Source organism: Bombina bombina, chromosome 1 (assembly GCF_027579735.1).
Source record: "Bombina bombina isolate aBomBom1 chromosome 1, aBomBom1.pri, whole genome shotgun sequence".
Classification (NCBI taxonomy): domain Eukaryota; kingdom Metazoa; phylum Chordata; class Amphibia; order Anura; family Bombinatoridae; genus Bombina; species Bombina bombina.
Window position 1 is genome coordinate 1,450,931,453 of NC_069499.1, and position 26,329 is coordinate 1,450,957,781.

The 26,329-nt window shown below is 39.5% G+C and overlaps 1 protein-coding gene across 1 annotated transcript in view; it reads right to left on the reverse strand.

Moving 5' to 3' along the window:
• Positions 1 to 174: 174 nt before the first annotated feature.
• The window catches only part of NOTUM (notum, palmitoleoyl-protein carboxylesterase), a 105,411-nt gene continuing 79,256 nt past the window's right edge, over positions 175 to 26,329 (reverse strand). The window contains exon 11 of the mRNA XM_053696249.1: positions 175 to 475. Within this exon, the coding sequence (XP_053552224.1) occupies positions 175 to 475 (301 nt within the window). The remainder of the gene's footprint in view (positions 476 to 26,329) is intronic.

A 26,329-nucleotide genomic window follows, 5' to 3' on the forward strand; every position in this document is an offset into this window, starting at 1 on the left:
CCCCCTTCACCATAAAGCTAACAAGACCCTTTTCTTTGTCTTAAGTTACTTCCAATACACCTTTCCTTTGCTATCAGGCCTACCCATTAAAACAGCTCACGTTGGAATGCCAGAAACCTTGGGCTTTTCCCCTATAAAAAAATATCCAACCCCTTCCCTGCATAGTCCCCTTCCCTAGCTGCTCAGCATGCCCAACAGTTTGCCTGGTTCCAAACCCTGCTGGCTCGCCATCTTCTGTACATCGAAACCAAGGTGCATTAGAAACTGGACAACGCTCATCTCCTGCCCCGTGAAATGGTCTCGAATAGAAGGACACGTGGGGTTACACTGTGGCCAGGGACAGCTGTCCATCAGATGAAAGGGACAGCCCTTGATTGGGGTCTTGCTGTTTTTGTGGGTGTCCTGCAGGCTACGGTCCCAGCAATGCAGAGCACGGGGGAGTGAAGTTCCACGGACTTGCACCTCTGTCCAGTGACTGCAAAATATAAAGAAACATCAGACATCTGCCCACGGTTAAACCATACAGCAAACTGTATAAGCCAGAACAACCCTAACATTATTATACACGCAACACTTAAAAAGCAAATATCTGCATGTACAAATACATCTGTGTACAAAATTATTTAAAAAAATATATTTTGCTGTCTCTTGAAATACCTCCTCAGTTTTGCTGAGCACATTAACAGACAGATATAAATATAAAATTAGATCATTGGGTTGATCAGTCAATCCTTGTCCAACATATTACAGACGGAGGTTTTTACTGCATAACATACATCAATTTAATGATTCTTTCTACCTGCTAGAGTGCAGAAACTCTACCTTTATTTTGTCATTTAAAATAGCTGAAAACCACCACATATACAGAAAATGTCAGTACTTTAAAAAAAGTTAGGTAAAGATCCAGCAGATGAACTTACACTAGTATGGGGGGAGAGATAAGTAATAAAATGTTAATTTTAAATTGAGCTTTGGTATACAGACAGAGATAAGGAAGCATGTGTGCATCAAGAGTAATACGATTAGGAGCTTTTATTTTCCTGCAAGCTCTGCCCATTAAATGAGTTGTGATTTCAAATAACAAGACCCCCAAAACAAGTCTATTTCATATACAAAAATAAAACTAAATGATAATTTCCCCATACATTTTATACTCTGCAGCTGCTGCACCAAGTCATTGGAAACGCATTAAATTAAGGTGAAGTCAATTTTACAGTACACTCTCCATTTAAGTAAATTGATTTTTTTTTAGATTTTGGAAGAGACCTTGACAATGGCATCGGTTCTAGTGGGGACTAATGCTGGTATTGGACTACTGTATACCAGTATCCAAATATAATCTGAAGCATTTTTAACTAATATTCGGAGATGCCTGAAGACAGAGGATCCCTCAGTATATAGTTGCACAGCTGATAACCAAGACAGATTCCAGCATTTGTAAACAAACTTGATTTTCTGAGACTTGTGAAAATGCTTCTCAGCTACAAAGAAGATACATTTAGATGCTTTGGGTTTCATGTGCATCAGATCAAACATTTAAACAGCAGGAATTATTAAACAAATGAAGCAAAACATACAATGAAATAGCTATTGGGGGCTACAAGGCTATTAAGCTATACTTGTAGAAAGACCAATTACATTTGAATCTACAAATAAACTAGCTGTGCAGAAGAGGAAAATTCTGTGTATTGCAGCGGAGGAGAGGTAGATCAGTGGTCTGGTATGAAGAAGTGACAGGTGACAAGATGTGGCCCCAGGTCCTTATGTTGGATAGTACATATTTTATTAATACTGTTTTAGTTGAATTTGTTGAAGCGGTCAGCAAATTGAAAACATTTACGGTTTTAGATTAGTACAGAATGCAACATTCCTGGAATTGCATGTCTGGTTACTTAAAAGTCTACTCTAGAATTGTTATTGTTTAAAAAGATAGATAATCCCTTTATTACCCATTCCCCAGTTTTGCATAACCAGCATATTTCTTTTGACAGACATGCATTTTAGCCCATTAGTGCTGACTCTTAAATAACTCTATGGGAGTGAGCACAATGTTATCTAATATGACACACATGAACTAGCAGTATCTAACGGTTAAATGCACTGAGATAAGAGGCATAGAAATTAGCATATGAGCCTACCTAGGTTTAGCTTTCAACAACAAAAAATACCAAGAATACAAAGCAAATTTAATGATAAAAGTAAAAATTGTATGCCCTATCTGAATCGTGAAAGTCTAATTTTGTCCCTTAAATGGAATCCATTCTTTACTAGTCAGATCACACCACTGCACCAATGCAGGTAATGTTCTCATATTACCACTAGATGGCAAACTGACCCTACATTACACAGATACATACAGAAAAAAGAGAATTTAGAAGCCGATTATCTAAAGGTCTCTGGGCTGTCGAGATTATTTAACAGTGCTCGCCAGTACGATTTCTCTGGTTGAAATATATATAAGCAATGTTTTACCCTGAAAACAGGGTGTCTCACTAAGGGGCATATACTGCAATTTCATATGGGAAGGAGATGCATACTTTACAAAAGTGCACAATTAAAATCATAATTTAAAAATCATACAAAATTAATTATGTATTTAATAAATCATTCACACAAAAATACACAGGAAAAAAAAAATTGTATGTTAAAAGGGACAGTCTGGTCAAAATTAAACTTTCATGATTCAGATGGTGCACACAATTTTAAACAACTTTCCAATTTACTTTTCTTCAAACTTTCTTTGTTCTCTTGGTATTCTTTTTTTGAAAGCTAAATCTAGGTAGGCTCAAATGGATTTCTAAACCGCTGAAGGCCGCCTTTTATCTCAGTGCATTTTGACAGCTAGACAGTGCTAGTTCATGTGTGTCATATAGCTAACATTGTGCTCACTCCAGTGGAGTTATTTAGGAGTCAGCACTGATTGGCTGAAATGCAATTCTGTTACAAGAACTGAGATAAGGGGGCAGTCTGCAGAGGCTTGGATACAAAGTAATCAGAGGTAAAAAGTGTATTAATATAACAGTGTAGGTTATGCAAAACTGGTGAATAGGTAATAACAAATTATGCTTACCTAATAATTTCATTTCCATCTGTGGTTGTAGAGTTCACTGCTTCATTTATTACTTGTGGGAAATACAGAACCTGGCCACCAGGAGGAGGCAAAGACCCCCCAGCCAAAGGCTTAAATACCTACCCCACTCCCCTCATCCTCCAGTCATTCTGCCAAGGGAACAAGGAACAGTAGGAGAAATATCAGGGTATAAATAGTGCCAGAAGAAAAATACTAAATTTAGGTTCGCCCACCGGAGAAACTGGTGGGAGCAGTGGACTCTCATCCCACAGATGGAAATGAAATTATCAGGTAAGCATAATTTATGTTTTCCATCTTAATGGGAGGAAAGTCCACTGCTTCATTCATTACTTGTCTAAACAGCCCTAATCTGCTGCCCCAACATCGCCGACACAAATAAATTGTATTAACCCCTATCTCGCCACTAAATAAAATTATTAACCCCTAAACCTCTGGCCTCCCACATCACCACCACTAACTAAACCTACCTATTAACCCTAAAACGTCAGCCACCTACATCGCCAAAAACTACTATTAACCCATAAACCTAACAACCCCTTAACTTTAAATTACAAGATCCCTATCATAAAATAAATTAAAACTTACCTGTAGAATTAAAATAAACTAATTTTAAACTATAAATTAACCTACCCTAACTATTATACTAAAATTAAACTACCAATTAAATACACTAAATTACATATTAAAAAACCTAACACTACTAAAATTATTATAGTACGAAATTACAAAAAAACAAACACTAAGTTACAAAAAATAAACACTAAATTACGAAAAATAACAAACAAAATTATCCAAAATAAAAAAGAATTACACCTAATCTAATAAAAAAGCCACTCCAAATAGAAAAAAAACCCTAGCCTACAATAAACTACCAATGGCCCTTAAAAGGGCCTTTTGTGGGGCACTGCCCCAAAGATATCAGCTCTTTTACCTGTAAAAAAAAAAAAAAAAAAAAGGACCCCCCAACAGTAAAACCCACCACCCAACCAACCCACCCAAATAAAAACCCTAACCCCTACAGTTCTGAGGTCCCGACATCCAGGCGGAGAAGTCTTCATCCAGGCGGCTATGTCTTCATCCATCCAGGCGGTAGAAGTCTTCATCCAAGCGGCATCTTCTATCTTCATCCCTGCGTCGCGGAACAGGTCCACCCTGAAGCCATCCGACGCGGAGCTCCACTTCTTACTGTCGCCCCCGTAAACTGAAGCTTCAATGCAAGGGATGCGATTCAAGATGGCGTCCCTTGCATTCCTATTGGCTGATTTGAGTGTTAAATTCAAATAGGAGGCGGACTTCTGAAATCCTATTGGCTGATTTGAACAGCTACTGAAAATCTATTGGCTGTTCAAATCAGAAGCTTGCCTCCTTTTGGTGGATTTGAATTTAACACTCAAATCAGCCAATAGGAATGCAAGGGATGCCATCTTGAATCGCATCCCTTGCATTGAAGCTTCAGTTTACGGCAGCGAACGGAAGAAGAGGAGCTCCGAGAGGGATGGCTTCAGGATGGACCTGCTCTGCGCCGCAGGGATGAAGAAAGAAGATGCCTGGATGAAGGCATCGCTGCCTGGATGAAGACTTCTCTGCCTCGATGTTGGGACTTCAGAACTGTAAGTGGATCTTCGGGGGTTAGTGTTAGTATTTTTTTTTTTTTTTGGGTGGGTTTTAGATTAGGGTTTGGGCTTGTAAAAGAGCTAAATGCCCATCCAAATGCCCTTTTCAGGGCAATGGGTAGCTTAGGTTTTGTTTTTTTAGAGTTAGGGTTTTTATTTGGGGGGGGTGGTTGGGTGGTGGGTTTTACTGTTGGGGGGGTTCCTTGTATTTTTATTTATTTTTTACAGGTAAAAGAGCTAATATCTTTGGGGCAATGCCACACAAAAGGCCCTTTTAAGGGTCATTGGTAGTTTATTGTAGGCTAGGTTTTTTTTTTTGGGTGGGCTTTTTTAATTTTGATAGGGCTATTAGATTAGGTGTAATTCTTTTTTATTTTGAATAATTTCGTTTGTTATTTTTTGTAACTTAGTGTTTTTTTTTTTTTTGTAATTTCATACTTTGTAATAGTGTTTAATTGTATATTTAAATAATTTTAGTAGTGTTAGGTTGTTTAATATGTAATTTAGTTTATTTAACTGGTAGTTTAATTTAATGTTAGTATAATAGTTAGGGTAGGTTAATTTATAGTTTAAAATTAGTTTATTTTAATTCTACAGGCAAATTTAAATTAAAATTACAAGATCCCTATCTTAATATAAATTAAAAGTTAAGGGGTTGTTAGATTTAGGGGCTAATAGCTTAATTTAGTTTTTGGCGATGTGGGGGGCTGATGGTTTAGGGGTTAATAGGTTTAGTCAGTGGTGGTGATGTGGGAGGCCAGAGGTTTAGGGGTTAATAAGTTTATTTAGTGACGGTAATGTCGGGAAGCGGCGGAATAGGGGTTAATATTTATATTAGTGGCAGTGATATCAGGAGTGGCAGATTAGGAGTTAATAGGTTTATTATAGTGGCAGTGATGCGGGAGGGCGGCGGTTTAAGGGTTAATAGGTAGTTTATGGGTGTTAGTGTACTTTGTAGCAGTTTATTTGGTATAAATAAAGTTGGGAAAAACCTGAAAAACAGCGCCATCGATGACTGTTAGTTAACAACAGTCTGATGCTCATCGCCCCGTACTTGGTGTGCGTGTTTTTGACGGCTTTTTTAATAAATATGGAGATCGTATTCAGATCCGCGGCCGCGATGTTTGACGATGTTAGGCGAGTGTATTGACACCCGCGAATGCAACATAGTTGACGCTTTGATAAATAGACCCCCAAGTAGCCGCAAATCTGCACCAGAGAACCCTCGTTTTTAAAGGCGCAAAAAGAGGCCACAGCCCTAGTTGAGTGAGCCGTAATCCTCTGAGGAGGCTTATGTCCCGCTGTCTCATAGGCCAAACGTATAATGCTTCTCAACCAGAAAGACAGTGAAGTAGAAGAGGCCCTCTGCCCCTTGCGCTTCCCTAAATACACCACAAAGACGAAGTCTGTCTGAAGTCCTTCGTGGCCTGAAGATAAAACTTCAATGTCCGGACCACATCCAAGTTATGAAGTAACCTTTCCTGAGATGAAGAAGGGTTAGGATACAAGGAAGGAACTACTTTTTCCTGATTGATATTATGGCTCGACACAACCTTGGGGAGAAACCCCAACCCAGTGCGCAGAACAGCCTTATCAGCGTGAAAAACCAGGTAAGGTGGATCACAGTGCAAAGCCGCTTACTCAGAGACTCTGTGAGCCGATGCAATAGCCAGTAGGAATAGCACCTTCCAGGAAAGAATCTTAATGTCAAGCGAATGCATAGGCTCAAACGGAGCCTTCTGCAAAATCTTAAGAACCAAGTTTAAGTTACAAGGAGGAGCCGAACTTCTAAAGGACTGATCCAAACCAGAGCATGAACAAAGGACTGAATATCAGGAAGCTCTGCAAGTTTCTTGTGTAACAGCACCAATAAGGCCGAAATCTGTCCCTTTAAGGAAGGCAAGACCATTATCCAGTCCATCCTGGAGAAAAGCCAGAATATTGGCTACCCTAACCTTGTGCTAGGGATATCCACGTTCCTCACACCAGGATAAGTAGGTCCTCCACACCTTATGATAGATCCGATGAGTGACCGGTTTCCTGGCCTGGATGATAGTATCAATCACTCTCTCAGAAAAGCCTCTCTTAGACTAGGCGTTCAATCTCCACAGAGTCAGCCTCAGAGAAGCAAGATTTTGGTGTAGAACGGGACCCTGAACCAGCAGATCTCTGCGACAGGGTAACCTCCAAGGAAGAGACAATGACATCAAACCAAATCCGCAAACCACATCCTCCGCGGCCACAATGGAGCAATCAGAATGGTCGAAGCTTGCTTCTGTTTGATGCGGGCCACGACTTGAGGAAGGAGTGGCAACGATGGAAAAATGTAAATTAGGTTGATCAGCTATGCCTGGGGGTCCCTGGACCACGACCCGTATCTGGGTAGCTTGACGTTGAGTCTGGATGCCATGAGGTCTATCTCCGGCGTCCTCCACCTGTTGCAGATCTCCGCAAACACCTCAGGATCGAGAGACCATCCCCTCGGATGAAATGATTGTCTGCTGAGAAAATCCGCTTCCCAGTTGTCCACACCCGGAATGTGGATCGCTGAGACCGAACAGTCGTGGGTCTCTGCCCATTCCAGAATCCAAGATACTTCCCTCATGGCTAGGGAGCTTCTCGTTTCCCCCTGGTGCTTTATGTAAGCCACCAAGGTAATGTTGTCCGACTGGAATCTGATGAATCGGGACGACCCCAGAATCGATCTGATCGTCTCCATTTTGAATGATGGGACTGACAGAAACTTGTTTAAGCACTTTAGGTCCAGAATTGGGCGAAACGTGCCCTCCTTTAGGACCATGAAAAGGTTTGAATAATACCACAGACCTCTTTCTGCTAGAGGGACTGGGGTGATAACTCAGAGAAAGGAGTTTTTCTTCTCTGGTCTTGAATATATTTGATAGAAGGAATCTGCCTCTGAGCGGATGAGTCTGGAATCCTATCATGTAGCCCTGGGCTATGACCTCCAGAACACAAGGGTCCTGAACGTATCCAGGCCTCAGAAAAAATAGATAGTCTGCCCCCTATGCGATCCAGAGACGTATCGGGGGCCGCCCCTTCATGCCGATTTTGTCTCGGCAGGCTTTTTACTGCTTGGTCTTGTTCCAAGAGTGAGTTAGTTTCCAAGATCCCTTGGACTGCTCGGTCTTCGCGGCAGGCTGTTGGTGTTGAGACTTGTCCGAACGAAAGGGACAAAAAGTAGACCCCTTAGTTTTATTATTTTTATCCTGTGGTAGGAAGGCACCCTTGCCCCCCGTGACCGTGGATATGATAAAGTCCAGACCGGGATCCAAAGAGAACCTTCCCCTGAAACCGGAGGGAAAGTAATCTAGACTTGAGTCATGTCCGCAGACCACGACTGCGGGCTAGAACAGAAAAACCTGATGTTTTGGCATTCAGGCGAATAATCTGCATATTTGCATCGCGGATGAACGAATGAGCTTCCCTTAAGGCCTTAATTCATTCCTGTATCTCCTCGAGGGGAGCCTCCACCTCGACCATAGCTGACAGAGCGTCACACCAGTAGGTAGCAGCTCCGGACACCACAGCGACTGCCGCTGCCGGTTAAAATAAAAACGAACCCTGTGAATTGGAACATCTTCCTCAACATGGACTCCAAATTTTTTATCCATGGGCTCCTTAAACGAAGAACTATCCTCGAGCGGAATAGTGGTTTGCTTAGCGAGCGTGTAAATAGCACCATCCACCTTAGGAACGGCCCCCCACAGCTTGAGCTGAGCGTCTGGAACGGGGAACAGCTTTTTAAAAGAAGTAAAAGGGGAAACAGACGAGCCGAGTTTCTCCCATTCGTTCTTAGTATTTGCCATTTTAATGGGAACAAGGAAGGTCTGTGGCACTACCCTGTAGCTTCGGTTCCAGAACATCTAACGTAGCGAACACCTCTTTTAGCAGGAAGCACAAATGCTCCATCTTAAATTTAAAATCTGGCTCCTCCACAGACGGAGGCGTAGATGTCGTCGATTCCGTCCCAGAAAGAGCATCCTCCGAGGATTTGGAGTTGCCCTCATCAGCAAATAATCTATCAGAGACATCCAGCGGAGTAGATTACCCTGGGACGTATAGCTATGTCTCGGCTTTTGCTTGCGCTTAGCAGGGCATGGTAAGGCATTGAAAGTTGCAGAAACCGCCGTCTGTAAACTGATCAGCGAAATCTAGTGGCCAAAGGGCCCCTCCTGCGGAAGGATTAGTAGCACCCTGGGGAGCTGCATGTGCAATTGGAGAGGAGAGTAGGGAACACACCTTGCGGGATAGAGAACCCTCAGGAGGTGGACGGCTCAGTTGTACTAAATATCTTATTCTTTTTAGATATTGCAATCTTATCAAAGTATGTGGGACAGAGTTGAGTAGGTGAATCAACCGGGACTTCCTCAAAATAGACAGTTATTAGTTTTAAATTAAAGAGGGAGAAACCGCTTAATCTCCTATTCTGTCATGTCAAGAAGAGGAAGTTAAAAAAGAGGCAATACCCAGTCACATGGAGTGCCATGCAGGACCGCCCCTGCACCAGAGAAAAGCATGCCAAAAAGGCCCACGTAGATCTCTCGATAAGAAACCGACTGTTCACATACTGACAAAGCCACATCTTGTAACAATAAACACAATAATCAATATTATGCACAAATCCACGCTTGTTCAATAACCTCCCTTCCGGGGGTATTAGCCCTTGATTATATACAGATAATAGGAGACACACTGTGACCCTGTCTTCTTACGTTATCATAAGTGTATAAATGAAACGATCTTACCAGAATCTACGCCGTGGAACAGGAACACGGCCTTTCAAGTGTGACAGGTTAGTAGCATCGCTCCTGACATGGACTTGAGAGCAGAAAGCAGGCAGCGAAACTCATTAATGTCGATTGCTTATGGAGCTGTTAATCTGAGTCGGGATGGTTTTGCAGAAAGACTCTCCCTGCATCTCCGGACTCTGCCTCTCAGTGAGAGCATGGGTGAAAGTTAGACAGGACTACTTAAAACTCCAGTCCCATTGTGAAGAGTACTACCCTTCATAAGAGACTACTCTGAATCTTCCGACACTTCTCTGCCAACCTCATACATAAATTTATAGATTTTACTTAGGGCAAAATTGATCAAAGTGAGAAAAGGAAAATTCTCACATTTGTCGTCAAAAAAACCCTCACAAATGATATCACTATATTTATGAAAGGTTATGCACCAATAACGTCGCAACTTTCCATATGTGTGAACAAAATTGACTCATGACCATTCGCAAGTCTTTGATATATGCAAATAAGTTGTCTGGAAATGCCTAATGCTTGTATTAATCTGAATTGGCATTTTAAAATGCCGGTATATATTCGCAGTTGTCATATTTATGAGAAGTGGTGCATGTAATATTCAAGTTTTTTAATCTCGGCAATTTGTAGGTTGCAAGGTAGTAAAAAAACAGGGCAATATTGGGCTTTGTCTGGAGGGAATATGGAAATATGTCTTTTTCTTGCCATAATGGCTGGATCTAGGGTTAGAAATCGCCCACAAGGCGCAGAACCTGAAGAAGAATAATTCATTAAATAATAATAATAATAAAAAAAAAGGTATAAATAGATTTCTAAAAAAAAAGTAAAATAATTTAAAGTACAATTGAAAGAAGTGAAAAGAACAAAGATAAGCTACAAAAAAACGGGCAGCCTTCCTCGATGAAAGAGAGCCAGAGAAGGGGCAGAAGAAAAATAACTTTAATATATAAGAATTAACATTCTTACAAACAATCACGTGATTAATTTATTCTGTTGTAATAGGATAAAAATAATAAAACAATTTAGCAGTGGCTAAAGTTAAGATCGATTAATAAAACAAAAACAATATTTTCCCAAAAAAACCTAGATCAGCACTTCGCTTAATATTCACAAAAAACTTTTGCCCCAAAAATGTCTCAAGAATTTGGATGAATACTGGCAACATTTTTGACTTCACACATTGTGATCTATTGCGGAAATAATGGCAACTTTTTAGGTGCATTTTCTTTGGTCTTAATAACTTAAATACATAGTTACAATATAGTCTTATACTTAAAGGGAAACTGTACCCAAAAAAATTCTTTTGTGATTCAGATAGAGCATGAAATTTTAAGCAACTTTCTAATTTACTCCTATTATCAAATTTTCTTCATTCTTTTGGTATATTTATTTGAAATGCAAGAATGTAAGTTTAGATGCCGGCTAATTTTGGTGAACAACCTGGGTTGTCCTTGCTGATTGGTGGATAAATTCATCCACCAATAAAAAAAGTGCTGTCCAGAGTACTGAAGCCAAAAAAAAGCTTAGATGCCTTCTATTTCAAATAAAGATAGCAAAGAGAACGAAGAAAAATTGATAATAGGAGTAAATAAGAAAGTTGCTTAAAATTGCATGCTATTTCTGAATTACAAAATACAAAATTTGGCTTCAGTGTCCCTTTAAGCGTATAAAAACAATTATTCATAGCTGTCAGCAGACTTCCATCTTGTATACAGGAGATTAATGTAAAATAGTGCTGTTATATGATATAATATAGAAAATGTAACAATACACTCCAGATATAGTATAATCATATAAAGAATAAATAACTCCCCAATTGTAAACACATCATTTTGTACATAAGTGAAATAGCTATTAAACAGCAAACCTCTTTTATATCTAAGTTTAACTATTTTCCCCGTATTTCCAAACAGCCATCTTGGGCCATGACCATTGAGAATGTTGATAGGAGGGAATAGTAATGTTTAGCTTGCAAGGGTAAGGGAGATGTTTGGAGTTGCAGAGGCAAGTTATAATGTGTTAGAACTAGTTGTAATTGATGTGAAAATTTAGATAGCAAACATTTGTAGATTTCAGTATTGATTGATAAAATAGTTATGAGCTATAGAATATCTAGTCTCCTGGGAAACATTTTTTATAATCTTTTGCCTCTGTGGTAAACAAGTTAGTTTATAATAATAGTATAGGGGGATGGTTTGTAGGATAAATTTTCCTCTGTTTACAACGTACAATATGGGGGGGGGGGCGAGTTAATGGAAACAAAAATTGGGATTTCACTATAGAGTAGGAGTAATGGAGTAGAGTAAAAATATTCAGTGGCTAGCGTCAGTTTACTAATTTACAGGCTGTTCAAGATTAAATGAATCAAAATCGGATAGTCTAACATGTAGGTCTGAATGCATAGAAAGCCGGGCTTACCAACTATAGTTAACATAAATATAATGGCTCATAGTAGACTCATGCAGTTCTCTCCGCTTTCGTTTCTGACGGGCCACTCACAAACCTGTATCATAGCATAAGCAAGGCTAACTGAGATGAACAATAAACAAGGCTATAAACAAGGTAATATTGTCATCAGAAAAGAAAAAACAAACAAACAGAATCAATGTCTCTAATCTAATATTAAAAGGAGCTTTCTGTACCGCAATATCCTTGGTTTATGCAGTCTCTTTTCCAAACTACTATCCACTGTTTATAAGAGTAGTTACAGATCGTATACTTTTATATATCAGGTTAGCAAACCGTCATAAAGCACATATCCCAAATTCTGTCCCAGTCATAGCTTCTATCAGGGAGCGGGATCTTATAAGCTCATATCCTATGCCATATCTGTCCTGTGTGATTGCATCAACCTGTAATTGCACGTCACAAATGGTGTATTTCTTGTGCCTGTATGCCCCTATAGCAGCTGACAGTCCCTGGGTACATTCAGGAGAGATAATATTTTTTGCGTGGTTTCATGAGAGGTGTCTTGTTGAGGCAGGCAGTCATGCACCTTAGCATTAGACCTCCACATAAGGAGGTTACCAGAGACCAAGCTAAGTTCATCATACCAATGTTGTTTAGCACAAAGTCCGGCTAAGATCCTCTTTGTCCTCTTCGGTTCCCCAGATTGGAACGCCAGTGCTTCTGAGACTCGATCTGCTTCTTCCCAGCCTGTAAGTATAATGGCTTCATCCGCCACTGTCAGAAGCTCCTGATGCTCATCACAAGATCTCCCCCGGGGGCTGGCCGCATCCTCCGGTGAGCAAGTAGGTGGGAAGGACTGGAAGGCGTTCTGATCAGACTGATCTACAGTATACCATGCAGTTTGACTGGGGAGCTTGGCTGAGGTATGAGCTGGGAAGCTGTCCTCCGGATACGAATTGGCTTCTTGTCATTTGTGGACGTTCTGCGAGACGATACCTCCAAGACTAGCAACCTGTAGTAGAGTTCACATTCCGCTGCAGCGTAAGTTCAAAATCCTCAGAGATTGAGGAGGGTATTAGAAATATGTTGTATGCTCAGGGAAGATTTGTAGGCATAGGCTAAATGAGTTCTTCTGTCTTAGGCCTCATGAATGTTAGGAAGCCACCTTGTGGCTTTAGTAAAAAAGAGTTAGAGTATCCAGGTTTCACGACATAAGGTCACAACCACTCCATGGCCCCATTATACAACAGTTCTTAGTGGATTCCCATTAGGTTTACTCCAGAATCTTTAGGATTTTAGGGTTATTTTTCCAAAACAGGGCTATGAAAAAGCAGGAGCTCTCAAAAATACATGTCCTTTCACTGCGGTAGTTAGCCCCCGCCCCCCAGGGCTTAATAAATTTTGCCTTTTAGCATGCTTTAAGATAGAGTTGGGGAATCATTTAAATTTATTAGAAAATAAACTATAACGATTCAGACGAATTTATTTTCTGGTGTAAATATCCCTTTATTTCATGAGGTTACTGTCTGGCGCTGACCCTGGTATGTAATCTGTTGTCTACAAACACTTAAATTACATACCATTTCAGATTTGTCTCCCTTTAATTATATATTTTTGCTTGAATTTAACATAGGCTAAAGCTATATTTAGCATTTACCAGATTCTAAAATTCCATCTGAAGAAATAAAATATCCTGATTGAATTACCATATACAATTTTGGGTTCTTGCTTAAAAGGAAAATTTGCTATTATCTAATCCTTCTAAATTGTTAATTGCTTTTAATAAAATTTACTTATTATTGATCCAAATGACAGTAAACCTAACACTTTCATTTAACAAGAGAATGATACCTTTTACGATTTTGTTTGTATCATTTAGACGGTTTTCTATTCATATGCCAATAATTACTGGGATACAGAATTCCTTTTTTATACAATAATCTCCCATGTGGCACTATATCAAAAGCCTTTGCACAATCCCAAACATACCACATCAAATGAATTGCTTTTATCCCGAGTTCCTATTTATTTCCTTGCAGAAGCAAATTAGATTAGTTTGACAGGACATATCCCTATACCATATATATATATATATAATATATATATATATACACACACACAGAGAGAGAGAGAGAGAGAGAGAGAGAGAGAGAGAACAGGACCATGTGTATATCGGTCAGAGGTTACAAAGAGCAATATAAATAGTTAATGTTTTCTGTTAGCTAGTACACCTGTTCCTTGGCTATATCATTAGCTATGAGAAAGCAGGTAGGGGTCTCAGTATCAGGCTGCACTGGGATGGGTTCACGTGGAGAAAGAAAAAAAGCAGGCAGGTGACAGCAGATATTAATTCTTTTATTAAGGAGGTAAAAAAAAGGCAACGTTTCGGGATTAGTCTCCCTTATTCATGCCATACCTGATACAAACTAACAAGTGACTTATATACATGTATACCACTAGGTGGCGCTCAGTGTATTTAACACTTTTCTTATCCAACACTTTAACTTACTCATACTTAAACTTACACTTATACATTACTTATTCCATATACATGATAGTATTTCCATGATTAGTTAAATTACTATTTTCTTATCAAACCTTCACAGTAATGAATTATAATTTACATCTTAACAGTAATAATCATAGAAATACTGTGATGGTCCCAGTCTCTATTCAAACCTTTAGGCTCCAGACTCCCCAATTCATATATCCAATATGCTTCTTTTTGTTTTAATAGAATTTCTCCTATCCCCTCCCTCTACGTGGGATATCAACTTTGTCAATTATTTGAAATTCAACTGACTTATAGAATGGTTTGCTTTTATAAAGTGGGCAGCTAGGGGGGCTTTTACGTTACCGGTTCTAATGTTGCTCTTATGTTCAATTATTCTCTCCTTAGCGGATCTGGTAGATTCCCCTATATAGACCCCCCCACATGGACATTTATTCATATATATTATAAAAGTAGTCAAGCATGTTTAATAACCTTTTAATACTATATTTTTTGCCAGTGTAAGGGTGATAAAAAATTGACCCTTTATTCATGTTACTGCAACTTGAACACCCTAAGCAGGGGGTAGCAACCGGTGTTTTTTGTGGTGATATACCTAGGTTTATTTTTGTTTTTACTGCTAGGGCCAATATCAGCCTTAACCAATTTATTTTGGATATTACTACTTCTTTTAAAAGCAGACATAGGAGGGCTCTGAAATTCTAGTAATGATGGATTACAATCAGACAAAATATTCCAGTGTTTCCTGATGATGCGCTGTATTTCATTACTCTGTGCATTGTATTCTGTTACAAGAATAAGTCTATCTTTCTGATTATTTTCTTTCTTTACTCTATCCTTAGGATGCAATAAATCTGTTCTTGGAATTAATTTTACAGTTTCAATTTCTTTATTTATTAAACTCCTGGGATAGCCTCTTTCCAGAAATCTCTCACCCATCTCTGTCAGTCTCTTATTTAATATTTTTCATCAGAGACAATTTTGCGCACTCTCAACATTTGACTGTGGGGTAGAGATTTCAGGAGTGAAGGCGGATGAGCACTTTCAAAGCGCATCAGTCTTTTTCTTAAATAAATCAGTTTTAAATTGATTGTCTGATTTCATTACTCTCACGTCCAGGAAGTCAACTACCTCCTCACTCCAAGTCAATTTAAATTTTATATATCTTGATGATGAATTCAAATCATTCACAAACCTTTCAAGGGTTCCAACGTCGCCCCACCAGACGCCAAAAATATCGTCAATATACCGCCACCAGGTGGCGCCATATTGAACAAATAATTCATTAGAGAAAACAAATTTTTCCTCAAAGAGGTTCATAAAAATATTTGCATAATTTGGGGCGACGTTGGAACCATTGGCGGTACCTTGGAGTTGGAGGAAATAGTCATCCTGGAAGAGAAAGTAGTTTCCACATAATATAATTGTCAGAAGCTGGACAAAAAAATCTATTTGTGCAGAGGTATATTGAGTATCATTCCTTAATACATTTTCTACGGCATCAATGCCACTTGAATGTTTTATGTTCGTGTAGAGACTCTCTACATCTAAACTAAACATAATAAATTTACTGCTAGAAAGGTCTAATGAATCTAATTTACACAAAAAATCATTGGTATCTTTAATAAAGGAACTGGAACGTTCAACATAGGGTCGTAAGATCTTATCCAAAAATATTGAAATATTTGTAAAAACTGAATTGGTGCTAGCAACAATTGGGCGCCCTGGGGGATTTTTAATATCCTTATGTATTTTAGGTAGAACATACATAACAGGTGTATATGGATTATCTACCTGCAAAAAAGAAGCAACATCTTTACCTATTATCCCTTTATTTTCAGCTTTTAGAATAATCATTCTAATTTCTTTTTGTAATTTAAATACAGGATTATAGTTAAGTTTTTTTATATACTGCCTTATTATTCAGTTGATTTTTAATTTCATTATTATAGGCATTTTTATCTAACACCACTGTTGCTCCTCCCTTGTCCGCTCTTTTTAAAATAATCTCAGGGTGTTCTTGTAATTTCTTTAGGGCTAAATGTTGATCTATAGTCATGTTATTACCCGTCTGTTTAAAGGTATTTCCATTTATTCTATACTTTTCAACTTTTGTTTGTAGTTTAGAAATATCCTTCTGAACTAAAGTTGAAAAAGTCCCTATACTGTGATTATTTACAACCGGGTTATATTTACTTTTCTTTCTTAACCCAAACTGTTTCAAATGGATCGTAGGATTCTCATTACTTAAATTCACATTTTCTGCCCAATTCAAAGTTTTTAACTTTAAAGTTCTTATAAATCTGTGCAGGTCTTTTTGCAACTGAAAAAAATTACAGTTTTTAACTGGGCAGAATGAAAGACCTTTGTTTAATAATTCAAGTTCAGGTTTAGAAAGTTCGTGTTTAGAGATGTTAACAACATTATTTTTGTATGTCTCTGGTGGGGTGGACGTTAGTATAGCAATATCAGAACTATTGCTTACCCTTGATAAACGGACCTCTTCCCGTTTGTCATCCCATTTAGTGTCCTCGCCTTGAGCGTACTGGTCGTGCTGTTTTCTTTTTGGTTTTCTTTCTTTGTATCCTTTGAGCTGTCGCTAATGTTTGCGCCCACCTCGTCTCTGTGTGGATCTGACTCCCCTGGCGATGAATCCTGTGACTCTGTACTGCTGCCGCTTTGCGTCGGCCCATGGCTCTGACGTCTTCTGGTGCGCGGCGTGTATCTCCGTTGGGCGCCCTCTGGGTCATAGCGCCATCTGTACACTTTGCCGGTGGAGTAATCCGATTCATCTCGGGCAAATTTTGTGCGTTTCCTCTCCTCTATTGTTTTCTTCAGCTCAGCGATCTTCATATTAGTGTCTTGTAATATTTTCTCCAACTCAGCTGTCGGTAAGTTTTTTCTTAGGCTATTTTCCATTTCAGCCAGTTTGACATTCTGCTCTTCAATTTCTTTATTTAAGCACTCAACAGTTAGGACAATAATGTCCATTGAACATTTGTTCAATATATGTTCAAAGCGGTTACAACAGTCCTGGTTCTCCTTCATTAGTGTAGGTCTTGCTCCCATCCTCAAACCCCTTGGAATTCGCTTAACCCGGTGATATTCCGCCAGGGTATTCGCATGCAGGTTAAAGGCCAGGTTCTTTTTGGACAACTGTTCATATTCCTGAGTTGTATGTTCAGACGGGGCTACTTTCAGAAAGTCTCTTGACCCTTTTGTTAGAGTTGTTATTCTTGCGGCTTCTAGTTCAGAGTAAGAAAACGTGGTTCACATGGAGACCTGTAAAGGACCTGTCTGTATAGAAGTCAAAGGTCTGGTGAGAAAACTGTTTTGTTTTGTAAAAGCTGTGAATGCTTGTTTGTTTTTCACTGGGGCCAGAGTAGCTGGATCAGTAATAGTAGTAAACTACTGTTAGTCAGTCTTCTAACAGGAGTAGGCCCTTTTTGTTTTATGTTTTCTGTTGCTGTCGAAAAGCATTTTTCATTTAAAGGGGAAGTATACCCTGACTCTGGAAAAAGACTTTACTTTTATTGAAGAAAAGTTTCATAGAAAATACAGTTGCCTGACCATATTTGCAGTGGCCTTTCCACAAAAAAAATATATATATATATATATATATTATAGACAAACACATATATATGTAGCGCCTTCATTTGATAATATGTTTATGTACGATTATGAGAAGAGGCATATTCTTAGTGATCCATTGTACTCACAGTTTATTGGGATGTACTGTAAGTACATTGATGATTTGTTCCTAATTTGGACAGGAACGATGCAGAGCCTGTGACTTTATTAATAAATTGAATAAAATGAATTCAATGATTCGTTTCACTATAAATGCGAGCTAATCTCATTAAATTATCTGGATGTGATGATTATTAGAATATAAATCTGTGACTAATTTATCATTTTGTTTAAGGAGACAGATAGAAATACATTACTACTGGCATCCAGTTTTTATCCTAGGGGACTGGTTAATAGTTTACAGATTAGCCAACTACATAGGGCCAAAAGGATTGTTTCAGACCCTGTAGTTAGAGAAGTAAGAGAAAGGGAAATGATGAATACATTCCTGGCTAGGGGATACCAGCAGGCCTGTCTCAATAGGGATTTAAATCTTAGATCAGACACAAGAAGCATATGCCAACAGACATGATGTCTATGGAAATCCCTTTGAAACTCACTAAAGAAAGGAATATGGTGATTAGCACAGACCTGTTAATTGCCCCTGAACCAACTAAATACACATAGGACATCTGAACTCAAGTTACCTACAGACATGGGAAATTAGATCTCAGATATAGAAAGTATGCCTAATCTTCATGTAATTCAAGATACTCAAATGTATATGTATATATATATATATATATATATATATATATATATATATATATATATATATATATATATATATATATATATTCAGACAACATATTAAATATGAACACATGAATCTGGGAGATTGTCTATGCCTAAGAAGGGTAATATTGGTAGCTGAAAACCTAAGAATCCAGATTTCAGCATGTCTTATCCTATATATTTTTGAAAGCATAGAATAATTTAATGATTTAAAATGGCCAATTTTATTAACCTATTTCTTATATTTTTCAGGCATCAAATAAGTACATATATAATTGGTATTTTAAATAATATCCTATGTTTTAAAACACTCAAAAAGAAATATACAGATATAAAATATTAATCTGTATGGGATAGTAATCCAATGTAGATATAATTATATGAAAATGACATCTGTTTGCTGATCTCAAGGTATGTATGTCATATTAAGATAACTGAAAAAGTAATTAAATCCATGATGAAAATATTATAATCCTTTTGAATCGTTTAATGGAAAATATGATTTTAAACGCATTTTAATATATTATAAGTGGAATATATTATAAGTGGAATATATTCACGTTTGGTCTTAAAACGATCAGAGAAGATGACACTGTGCGGACCATATATGAAAGATATGATTTATTAATACAAGAGATTATAAATATGTTGGATAAACATTTTAAGGTTAAATAATTAGACTGTTAGAAATATTTGATGGTGGGGCTGCATTCCTGGGTGTCTGCTGCCACCTATAGATCAGAAATGGTATTACAGCCAAAAGGCATTTGGCTGCTCAGGGAGGTGTTTCCCAAAATAACCTATAAGATGTTCAGATCCAAGGGTGAATGACAGACAAGCTTCCGAAGGGCCTATCATATTGTTTCACTGATGATTAAAAGAAGATGGAATGCAAAAGGATAGACACTGGCTGGCTGACTATTTGGACTGATAACTTGCTGTGTTGGGACACAGTCACTATGCGCAAAATTGGACTACCTTTTTATTATCCATATTGCAATACCCTTATTTCATATGAGGTGAAACAAGAAGTTCTGGAAGCTGAATCTATATTTTAATATTTAAATAAAAAAGGTATTTGGTAACTATAACTAAATTGCAGTTAGAAATTTTAAAAGGGCACTTTGTATTTTAGCTTGCATTCATAGTCCTGTGTAGTCTTAACTAGTCACTCTTGTATGCCAAGTAATTAATTTATTTGCTAGATAAATATCTTTTGTGTTGCATATTCCTTACTCAGGCCCATTATTGTAAGTAAATCTTTCTGGAGTGCATTAAGTTATTGGTAACTATATTATATTTTAGAACTTGCCTTAATTGTAGCTAAAAATAGTTTATTTCATCTCAAAGAAATTGGCTGCTAAAGCATCTAGTTATATCGTTATATCGTTTAACTAGGCACTTTTAAGTTGGTGACCCATATTGTGGTATGTCATAGTGGTGATGTAATGCAATTCAATTGTTAATAAGGTTAATTCTAAATATATATTTGGTTTGCTTTGCTTTGTAAAGAATATTGTAACAGTTTACGCTTGTATAGTTTGATTCATAACCTGGTTGCTATAAATATAATTCAATATAAAGAATTTAGGAATTTACATTAATTTTAATTGTTTTGTATATGCATTTTATTGGGGGTTTGTTTAAAGAATAAAATTATTAAAATATATTGTATTATAACCCGGCCATATACTGATATTGTGAGGAGGCTGTGGTTTGCCCGCGCCTAAGCGCTGTTTTGAAGTCTAAGAAGGGAACTAAGTCTGCCAATACCCATAGCGCAATTAGTCCCTCTGAGCCATCAACCTCTCGGGAGTCTATGACCCGAGAGATTTCTGCCCTGTCTACTCAAACCGCTTCACATGCAGTTCCCCGTTGCACAGCTAATTCTCCATCTAGAGGGTGCCTTTTTCCTGCAGACTTTACCGCATAGCTAAAATCAGCGATGTCTGTGGCCCTGAGTTCCCTACCAATCTCTGGGAAACGTAAGAGAAAGGTTAAACATAGTTCTCCTGACTTAGAGTCATCTTAATTCCTATTGGCTCTAGCCTGTATGTCTCAGCTATCCGAGGATGAGTTAACCTCTGTAGCTTCAGAGGGGTGAACTTTCTGAGTTGGAGACGTATGTTACTAAGAACCCCCTTTTAGATTTAAAATTGAACATTTGTTTTTTTTTACTAAAGGAGGTCCTGTCTGCGCTAGAGGTTCCAGAGGCTAAGCTACCCGAGGAACCTAAGATCCCTAAGTTCTACGAAGACAGGAAGGTCCCACAGACTTTTCCTGTACCAGTTCGTGTGGCGAACATTATTAGTAATGAATGGGAAAGAATCAGAACTTCCTTTTCTCCCTCTGCAAGTTTTAAGAAATTGTTCCCAGTCCCTGACTCTCAAATAGAATTGTGGGCTTCTTTTTGACGCTAGCTAAGCGTACTACTATTCCCCTTTAGGATAGTTCGTCCTTTAGAGAGCCTATGGACAAGAAGTTGGAAACTTTCCTGAGGAGAATGTTCCAACACACAGGATTTTTATTTCAACGTGCGGCAGCAGTAGCTGTGGTGGTGGGAGCAGCTACCTACTGGTGCGACTCTCTGTCTGAACTTATTGAGGTGGATTCTCCCCTTGAGGATATTCAGGAGAAAATTGAGGCATTAAGAATTGCTAACTCCTTCATCTGCAAAGGTTTCAGGTTTTGAGGTTCTAGCCCGCTGGGCTCTCTGGTTAAAGTCTTGGTCTGCGGATATGACTTCTAAATCCAGGTTACTATCTCTCCCCTTCAAGGGGAAGATCTTATTCAGGTCAGGTCTGCAATCCATAATTTCCACGGCTACTGGAGGGAAAGGAGCCTTCCTGCCACAGGATAAGAAGAACAGACCTAAGGGATGACAGTCATCAAATTTTCGTTCGGACAAGTACCAACTATCTCAATCCTTATCCAAACCCGAGCAGCCCAAAATTATTTGGAAACCTGCTCAGTCCTGGAACAAGTCCAAACCGACAAAGAAGCCTGCCGATAACAAGTCTGAATGAAGGGGCAGCCCCCAATCCGGGATCGGATCGAGTAGGGGGGCAGATTGTCACTTTTCTCAGACGCTTGCTTTCAGGATGTTCAGGACCCTTGTGTTCTGGAGGTCGTATCTCAGGGATACCGGATAGGATTCAAGTCCCATTCGCCCAGGGGAAGATTCCTTCTCTCTAAACGGTCTACAAGACCAGAGAACAGGTCTACCTTTTTAGGTTGCATATGGGACCTAGTCTCTTTACGAGTAATTGTCCCAGTACCTGCATCAGAAAAAAGTCTGGGGTTCTATTCAAACCTCTTTGTGGTTCCCAAGGAGGGAACTTTTCATCCAATTCTGGACTTGAAGTGCCTAAACAAAATTTCTAAGCGTCCCATACTTCAAGATGGAGACAATAAGATCAATCCTTCCTCTGGTTCAGGAAGGACAGTTTATGACTACCATAGACTTGAAGGATGCATACCTTCACGTTCTGATACACAGGAAACATTATCAATTCCTGAGGTTTGCATTTCTGAACCAACACTTCCAGATCATAGCACTTCCGTTTGGCTTAGCTACTGCTCTAAGAATATTTACAAAAGTTCTGGGAGTTCACCTAGCAGTTGCTGGAACACAAGGTATCGCAGTAGCACCTTACCTGGACGATATCTTGGTACAGGCACCACCTTTTCATCTAGCAAGGGAGCACTCGGAATTCCTTTTAAGTCTTCTTCTGTCACATGGAAGATAAACTTGAAAAAGAGTTCTCCACATACCAGGGTGAATTTCCTGGGTACAGTTATAAATTCGGTATCCATGAAGATCTAACTGATCAGAGACGCTGCAATCTAAGATCAGCTTGCCTTGCCCTCCAGGCCTTACCTAAGTCCTTCGGTGGCCCAGTATAGAGGTGATTGGCCTCATGGTGTCTTGTATGGACATCATTCCCTTTTCCAAGATTCCATCTCAGACCCTTACTACTATGCATTCTGAGACAATGGAACGGCAACCATTCAGACCTGTCCTAACAGATAATACTGGGCAGCCTGCCGAGAGATTCGCTCTCTTGGTGGCTCTGTCAAGATCACCTGTCCCAAGGCACGTGCTTCTTGAGACCTTCTGGGAGATTGTGACTATGGATGCAGGTCTATCCGGCTGGGGAGCCGTTTGGGGTGTCAAGAAGGCACAGGGTCTGTGGACTCAGGAGTCGTCAATGTTGCCAATCAATATCTTGGAATGTCGGGCAATATTAAATGCCCTGAAACCTTGGCCCCTTCTGGGCCTTGTCCCAGTTTATCAGATTCCAATCGGACAATATGACTTCAGTAGCCTACATCAACCACCAGGGAGAAACAAGGAGTTCCTTAGCAATGAGAGAGTTTTTCTCAGATCCTGGAATGGGCGAAGACCCACAACTGTATGCTGTCAGTGATCCACATTCTGGGTGTGGACAACTTGGAAGCAGACTTCCTTAGCAGACATCTTTTCAACCAGTGGAGGGGGGGGGGGGTTTATGGTCTCTCCACCCAGAGGTATTTGCAGAGATATGCTCCAGATGGGGAATGCCGGAGATAGACCTCATGACCTCTCGTCTAAATGCCAAACTACCCAGGTATTGGTCAAAATCGAGGGATCCTCAAGCAGAACTAAAAAAATACTCTAGCGGTTCCCTGGAGGTTCAGACTCATATCTATTTCCACCATTACCTCTTCTCCCCTGTGTGGTGGCTCGGATCAAGCAGAAGCAAGCACCGGTGATTCTAATTGCTCCATCCTGGCTGCGAAGGACTTGGTTGGCAGATCTGGTGAGGATGTCCTCATCTCCATGGAAGACACCCTGTCGCAGGGACGTGCTACTACAGGGTCCCTTCCTACATCAAAATCTAGATTCTCCGAGGCTGACTGCGTGAAGATTGAACGCTTAGTCTTAGCCAAGAGAGGTTTTTCTGAGAGTGTTATTGACACTTTGATTCAAGCTTGTAAGCCAGTTACTCGACGCATCTACCATAAGGTGTGACGGACTTATCTGCACTGGTGTGAAGTGCATGGTTTTTCTTGGCATAAGGTTAAGTTTGACAGAATTTTATCCTTTCTCCAGGATGGACTGGAGAAGGGTCTATCTGCTAGTTCCCTGAAGGGACAGCTATCGGCCCTGTCGATGTTGCTGCACAAGAGATTAGCTGAGCTTCCGGATGTGCAGTCTTTTGTTAAGACCCTGACTAGGATCAGGCTTGTGTTTAGAAGGGTGGCTCCGCCTTGGAGTCTCAACCTTGTTCTTCATGTGATGCAGCAGGCTCCGTTTGAGCCAATTCATACTGTTGACATTTAAACTGTTATCATGGAAGGTTCTGTTTCTGTTGGCTATTGCCTCTGCTTGCAGGGTCTCAGATTTCTGCCTTGCAGTGTGAGCCCCTTAAATTGTTTTTCACGCCAATAAGATGGTTTTACATGTTAAGTTAGGTTTCCTTCCTAAGGTGGTGTCCGATCAAAACATTAATCAAGAGATTGTTGTTCCTTTCTTGTGTCCCAATCCTTCCTCGGTGAAGGAACGTTTGCTTCACAATCTAGATGTGGTTCGTGCCTTGAACTTTTACCTTCAGGCTACGAAGGAGTTCAGAAAATCTTCATCTTTGTTTGTCATCTATGCAGGTAAACGTAGGGGTCAGAAGGCCACTTCGTCTTCCTTGTGTTTCTCGTAGAGAAGGGTTATGCGCCTAGCTTATTAGACAGCAGGACAACAGCCTCCTGAGAGGATTACGGCTCCTTCCACTAGAGCAGTAGCTTCTTCCTGGGCTTTTAAGAATGAGGCCTCTATGGAGCAGATTTGTAGGGTGGCTACCTGGTCCTCCTTACATACTTTCTCTAAATTTTACAAGTTTAATGTGTTTGCTTCAGCTGAAGCAGCTTTTGGGAGAAAGGTTTTGCAGGCTGTGGTGCCCTCAGATTAGGGTCCGTCTCCTTTTTGTTCCCTCCCGTTATTCCTTCAGTGTCCTCTGGAGCTTGGGTATGGCTTTCCCAACAGTAAGGAATGAAGTCATGGACTCTCTCTGCCCATATTATTCTATTTTGATGCCAGACAGAATGATGCCACATCCTGTGCCCTGCTGCCTTCCTTGGTCAAATCTCACCAGTGCCCAAGCTCCAATTTTTACAAAATTCCACACAAACTTTAAGTCACACACAGTCACACAATTCCAATCCACAAACAATTATCACATCACGTGAGTGATCGCTCAAAGCTAGCCTTTTTACTAGAGCCTCCCGAGGCGCAATGCCCAAGTATCACTTCACAAAACAAAAACAATACCTTGCAATTTTTGAACTGCGTGAGTCGTCGTCTGCGTCTGTCTGCCGTCTGGCTCACTTTGCACTGGCTGCTATGTGCCGCCGGCCCACCACCTCTCTGTCACTCTCAGCCAGGCTCTGCGCCGCTCACCAGCTCACAGTCACAGCACTCACAGAAGTCTGCAGTCATGGTCTCTCATATCTGTCACTGTGAGACTTACCGCACAGATGGAGATGGAGTCTGCCCTGCTCAGAGATCACGTGTGTGGCTCCCTCCATCCATGTGCGGGCGCAGTGTGTGAGCAGACACTCAGACAGGAAGGCGGGCGGAAGGAGGAAACATCACGTGACGGGATTTATTTTTTTTAAATAAAATGATGCCAAGTTGCCAGTGCCGCCCCCCTCAAATCTGCTGCCCTAGGCACTGGCCTTGTTGGCCTATAAATATGGTCCTGATAGATTTTTTATATATATATATATATATATATATATATATATATATATATATATATATATATATACACATATACACACACATACATACATACACGTTTATTATACAAAATTGTACACACAAAAAAACAAAAAGAAGACTTCTGCCGCTTCGTTGAGGACTTCTGCCGGCTTCGTTAATGATGGATGTCGGGTCTTCAAAAACTGTAAGTGGATCTTCGGGGGTTAGTGTTAGTTTTTTTAAGGGTTTATTGGGTGGGTTTTATTTTTAGATTAGGGCTTTTGGGCGGAAAAAGAGCTAAATGCCCTTTTAAGGGCAATGCCCATCCAAATGCCCTTTTCAGGGCAATGGGGAGCTTAGGTTTTTTTTAGCTAGGATGTTATTTGGGGGGTTGGTTGTGTGGGTGGTGAGTTTTACTGTTGGTGGGGTGTTTTGTATTTTTTTTACAGGTAAAAGAGCTGATTTATTTGAGGCAATGCCCTGCAAAAGGCTTTTTTATTTTGATAGGGCTATTAGATTAGGTGTAATTAGTTTAAATATCGATAATTTCTTTTTTATTGTGTGTAATTTAGTGGGTTTTTTTTGTAATTTAGGCAATTGTATTTAATTAATGTAATTGATTTAATTGTAGTGTAAGGTTAGGTGTTAGTGTAAGGCAGGTTAGGTTTTATTTTACAGGTAAATTTGTATTTATTTTAGCTAGGTAGTTAGTAAATAGTTAATAACTATTTACTAACTAGTCTACCTAGTTAAAATAAATACAAACTTAGCTGTGAAATAAAAATAAAACCTAAGATAGCTACAATGTAACTATTAGTTATATTG